The sequence below is a fragment of the Haplochromis burtoni genome, unplaced genomic scaffold, assembly GCF_018398535.1.
Source record: "Haplochromis burtoni strain Fernald_Lab_line unplaced genomic scaffold, NCSU_Asbu1 Contig_190, whole genome shotgun sequence".
In the NCBI taxonomy this organism is placed as follows: domain Eukaryota; kingdom Metazoa; phylum Chordata; class Actinopteri; order Cichliformes; family Cichlidae; genus Haplochromis; species Haplochromis burtoni.
The window spans coordinates 375,396-381,300 of NW_024582551.1; the positions used below are offsets into that span (position 1 = coordinate 375,396).

The 5,905-nt window shown below is 46.7% G+C and overlaps 1 protein-coding gene across 1 annotated transcript in view; it reads right to left on the reverse strand.

Annotated features, from left to right (window-relative positions):
• Window positions 1-1,183: 1,183 nt before the first annotated feature.
• LOC102293986 (CREB-regulated transcription coactivator 2) overlaps window positions 1,184-5,905 on the reverse strand; it is a gene marked incomplete in the record, with an annotated part of 32,859 nt that continues 28,137 nt past the window's right edge. Inside the window, 3 exon segments of the mRNA XM_005935929.3 lie at window positions 1,184-4,611; window positions 4,688-4,889; window positions 5,270-5,341. Coding sequence (XP_005935991.2) covers window positions 4,421-4,611; window positions 4,688-4,889; window positions 5,270-5,341 — 465 coding nt within the window.

Sequence of the window (5,905 nt, forward strand, 5' to 3'; positions counted from 1 at the left end):
GGGTTTACGTCATTCACTGAAATAACCCAAAAATGTGGTTTGATAAGAGGAACTTTTTTGGAAATATTTTCAAATAAGGGTAAAGGAAAATTTACTCAAAGCTCAAATACGGTGGTGGAGTTTTTAGAATTGTCCGGTTCAGCACACAGAGCAGCTGTTCTCTGTTTAACAATCCAAAAAAAGAGATCTGTGAGAACTTGAGGATTATATGGCAACGAGATCTGAGTTGTGTAATTTCTAAAGAAGACTGGTGCAGAATTTTGTCATTCTCTGATAAATATATAAGAGAGGCCACGGGTACATTTACTCAGTACAAATTAATACACAGATGGTACTTCACTCCGTCCAAACTTTATAGAATGGGAATCAGTCCCAGTGATATATGCTGGAAATGTAGTTCAGATCCAGGGACATTTATGCATGCTATTGGGAATGTGGGAAAGTTTGTCCCTTTTGGCAAAAAGTATTGGACAGAATAGGAAGGTGGACTGGTTTGATGATACCCCTGTCACCAAGACTGTGCTTATTAGGGGATCGGTCGGTGTTACCTGGGGTTTAAAAATATGATTTTGTGGTTATAAAGGTGGGGGTGATCGCAGCAGCCCGAGTTATTCTCAGTGTGTGGGAGGAACCATCTCTATAATAGGGGGGAAGAAAATATGCTGTAATGGTGTCGTACGAAAAATTCTTGGCTAGGATTAATGATGACAGGGAGGGTTTTGACAAATCATGGGGACGTGTTTTAGGCTGAGATGGTTGGATTTTATTTTGTCAGGGCAATTATCTTTAGGTAAACTTTATGCTTGCTGTGTTGTATGTTTGTTCAGGCACTCAGGAAGGGAATAACTTGAGAATTTGATTTTATTGTCCCTTTTGTGTGTACCGGTAGTAACTATTGAAAATAGACCCAAAATGCAAAGGTGACTTAACCATGGGACTGGAAGCTGTCTTTGTTGTTGTTTGTTTGTTGGTTTGTTTTTGTTTGGTTAAATGTTAAAAACAAATAAAGACTTCAATGACAAAAAAAAAAGAAGAAGATATTTCAGCTCGTTATCAGCAGAAAGTCTGAGACGGGTGATGACGGACAGATGGGGACACCTCCCAGTATGTTCACTGGTTCCCAGAGTAAGCAGCATCACACCTCTGTGATACTTAAACTTTTCACAGAAACAGAGAGTCAGCGTTTCAGTTTCAGCTTTATTTCTTTATTTTCTGTAAAACACGGTGAACCTCCAGCCGCTGCGCTTTAAAAACACCTCTGGGTTCAAAACGTTTTCATATGTACAACACTCAACGTTCCCTGGTTATGACAATAAAAATCTCAATAGAAACAAACTTTATTATTCAAATATGAAGCAACAGACGCAGAGCGCTCAGCTGTTCTCGTTTTGTTTGTTAACGCTGGAGTCTAAAAAAAACATGAAAAAAACTATAAACATTAATGAGAGAAATTAATATCAATAAAAAATATGAAAAATATGAAATATGGCCTTTAACTGATCCCTAATCCACACACAGGTCAGCAGCGCCCTCCACTGGCAGAGACTGGAACTGCAGGCTTACTCTGCACAGTTATTGCATAACAAGAAAACAGTCTCACACGCACGCACATACACGCGCGCGCGCACACGCACACACACACGCACACATGAATTCTGGGATTTCTTCCTCAGTTTTGAACTTTTTGACCTACTGAACGTCGTATGAAAGGAAAAACAAAACAAAACATTAAACAGGAAGTAAAACACGATTTTGTTCCAGGATCGCCGCACGAAGCTTCTCCGTCCGTTTGATCGAACGCGTTTTGGTTTTATTCTAACAGAAGAAGAAAAAAGAAACGCTGCTGCTGAACATGAAGGCGTCTCCGATTCCACCAAAGAAACTTTTAATAAAATATTTCATATTTTTATTTGTATGCATGGTGCGAACGGCGACACGATCAAAGCTTCATCTATAAACACTAAAGTCACCTCTGAGCTTTTCTCTAAAAAAATTTTTCTGCCTCTGTGACGGCTGACATCCTTATATGGTCATCTGCTCCTCTGCAGGCTTCCAAAAGCTGACCAATCAGGCCTTAGCGTTTGGAGTGAGAGTGGAGGTCAGATTATGCAGAACTTTACAGCCTGGAACAGGAAGTGCTTTTCAAAATGAGTCATTTATTATTGTTAAATGAAAACTAGAAGAAGAAATATTTAAGATTTAACCCTGTGAAACGTGTCCGATTATATTTTTGAATCTGAGAGAATATTACAAAGTAGAAAAAAGCATTTTAATAAAATTACGGCTTTAATCTCAGAAAATATTCGAGCTTTTTAATCTTTCTGTACCTGCGGTGGTCCTGACACAGGCGCCGCCGCGGCCCGAGGGCGCCGCCGCACCTCCTCCAGGAGGAGGTGCAAAGATCACACGTCCAGACCCGAGTGCAGCACTTTGACTTCTTGGGATTTTCATGACGTGACCTGATTGGCTGACGCCTGTGATGACGCGAAGTGCGGTGCATTTTTATTGGCTGCTCTACGGCAGCCTGTCAGTGTGAACATATTGATCAGATCAGGTGGCGATCAATGAGCTGATCAGGTATTGATCGACGGAGCGAAAGCTGACCTCTCGCCTCGGGTCACTGAGACTGAAGGACGAGGTCAATCGATCAATGACTGGAGCGGCTGCTGCTCGTGATGGCCGGGCTGAGGTGGGAGGAGCTTGTCTGCAGGTCCTCAGAGATCAGCTTCATTTCGTTTTTCCCGTCCTCGACTGTGACCTTTATCTTGTGAGCGACCTGCAGGGGGAAGCAGATACACCTGAACCTCCAGTCCCACTGCTCTTCCTCACCTTCGTCGCCTCCCGACCTCCTGAAACCAGCAAGGCTGCTCTGAAGCTCCTCCCCCAACACGCTTGCTTTGGACTCAAGGTTTCCCAGAACCTTCCAGGCTGAAACAGGAAGGATTTTGATTGTGTTTTAATTGTTCGGGGTGGTTCCTACGGCAGCCCGTCAGGGCCATGATGGAATATCTTATAATATAAAAAACATTTATCCTTTCAGGATTATAAATTATCTTTTCTAATAAACCTCATCAGGCGGCTTTCATTAACGCGGCTCTAATAATCCATTTGTTTATTTTGGTTATGATGTCGAATTTTCAGATTAAAGCAGCAAACGAGGAAACATTTAAAAATAATTTTCCTCGTAATTGTACGACTTTTATATTTGTTTTTCGCTCCTCGTGAAACTTCCGTAAATTTAAATTCATTCAAACATTTTCAGAATAAAATAAAATCTGTTTAAAACAGAAAGAGATTTTGTAGTCGTGCAGCTTCCTGTCAGGCTCCGATTGATCACAATCACATGTGTTGATAACGCGCTCTTACATTTGTTTTAAGGCGGGGCTGGGACTGTGCTGGGACCTCGCCATCCTGGGCGAGCGCATCGAGCTTCGACCTTCAAGCGGTCAGGCGGCCGTGCGGGCTGATCTCACAACGGTGGCGGCGAGCTAAACGCCTTCTTCTTAAATATGATTTTTATATCTGAGTTATTTACAAAAATAAAAACTTTATACTTGAGTTCATAAAAACACACGAGGAGGAGGAAGGCTCGCGCTCCTCTTTGAAAAGCATCACTTTGGGTTCAAAGGTCAGCTGACCATCTGCAGGCGGCGGGAATGTGGATGTAACAGACAGACGTAAGCTGGTCAAAGGCGCCGTCGATGCTCCGCCTTCAGCTGACACTCACACAGAGAAGCCGAAGAGCAAGCAGATCGTGTGATGACACGGGATGCGTCGACTCACAGCGCCGAAGCGGGACATGGTGGGTGTGTCCATTCTTCATGTACAGACTTCGTGCAGCCACGGCAGTTCTCCAGCTGAGGGGCGTGTTCTCCTGACGAGCCTCGGCGGGATAAAACTCGGCAACGCTCAGCTGCTGTAGGTCGACGCTCGTGTCCAGTCAGAGGCAACGTAAAGGTGGGCGGGTCGGAGCATGCTCACACGTCAAAATGAGTTCTGCATAAAAGAGCGGAGCAGCCTGAGCAGAAGCAGCACGCACGGTCAGGGGTCAGAAGTCAGAGGACAAAGGTCAGGGGTCATGGCTAAGTTCCTGTTAAAGTAGCTGTCAGAGCAGAAAGTGGCTTCCACACCGCTCTCACGCCTCCGCTCCTGTGGCGTGACGCCATCATGATGGCCGGGTGTGGTCAGAAAGCTGCAGCAGGTTTCTGACTTCAAGCAAGCGAGAGCGTTTTCAGTTTAAGTGCCATTGACAGTGAGGCTCCGCCTCCTTCAGTTTATCCCTCCCCCAACACAGATGTCAGCTCCTTCATCGATGAAGGCGCATTCTTCCAAAGCTCGCTCGACAGACCGGCTGTGGGGGAGCGACGGAAGGGTGGAGTCCTCTCCAGGTGCGGGCGCCGTTCCCGGAGCGTCGGCGGCGTCACTTGAGCCGGTCCGAGCGGAAGGAGTCCTCCACGGCCGGGTCGGCCAGCATCAGGTTGCCCTCCAGCATGTCCAGGGACAGCGGGTCCATCCGGAGCTGGTCATCCAGCGAGAAGGAGTCCATCTCAAAGCCGGGGACGTTGGACAGCGCGCTGGCGATCTCTTTGGACAGGCCCGTCGGAGAGTCGCCTGCAGACGGAGGGGGAGGGGTTTAGAGGCGTGCAGGAGAAACAAACAGAAAACACGACGCTCGCGTCTCACTGACCTGTGAGGATGATGTTGGGCACGTTATGTCGTCCGTCGCTGCCGCTGAAGTTCTGGTTCTGATTGTTGAGGAGCTGCTGGTCACTGAGGTCCTGCAGGTCTAGCGCCCCCTGGCTGTTGGAGGGGAACTGGTTCTTGTCTGCGCTGCAGCTCAGACCGCTGTGGTTCAGGGACAGCATGTCGGCCTGGGTCTCTGTGGCGAACTGCAACGGGAAGAGAAAGCTGAGGTCACGTGACTCGATAGAGACGCTGCGCAGAACTGAGATGGGCTGTCACGGCGCAGGAGGGTCATCCTCAAAATCATCAAAACCTGAAGAAGCATGAACTTTAACCTCTTTAACCAACCACGCTACAGAATACAGATGAAACTCTACCCTCCACCTGAGCTCCACAGCCAATCATCTGCCTCCATCTCCTTCTGTCCCACCCACCCTCTGCACCTCCTTCTCTTCTCCACCTTCATCCTCCACCCTCCCTCCTCTGCACATGCTCAGACGATCTCAGCTCCTCTTACAAACACCCTGCAGCTATACTGACAACCAATCAGCTCCTTCTATTCAAACATGTGACATTACTCCTTTACCTGCTGCTCAGATCTGCCGGTGAGCTGCAGGCTCAGGTAGGGGTCGTCCAGCAGAGAGCTGAGCAAAGCATCCTGGGAAAAAGACAACAGAAAGACAAAGTGATTAAATCCAGTTTCAGCCGAGGATGTAAAACACACGCGCAGACGCGCGCACGCAGACACACACTTAAACTAATCTGTTTGGTGTCAGCCTCATGTTGGTCACATGACTCTCAGCGTCCTCACTAGCGTGCTGATGTTTACGCCTTCTGCCTCCTCCAGGACGGCCCGTGTCTGGCGTCTGTCCCGGGAACGCCACTATCTCTCAGCAGTAGGGCTGGGCGATATGGCCTAAAATCCATATCGCGGTATAATTTGAAGCACGTGTGGTAACGATATATATCGCGATATATTCTTTTCTTCTGTATAACGTATTTTCCACACTATAAGGACTTAAAATCCTTTAATTTTCTCAAAAATCGAGAGTCTACCTTATGTATGAATTCTGGTTGTGCTTACTGACCTCGAACCGATTTTGGCTGCAGAAATCTGTTAAAAATGTTTTAGTGTAACTTTGGTAAGCAGCACTGCTTGATGGATCGTCAGAGCATTACGGCTGCCGTAGTAGGGTTGCCAACTCCCTGAAAAATAAATAAG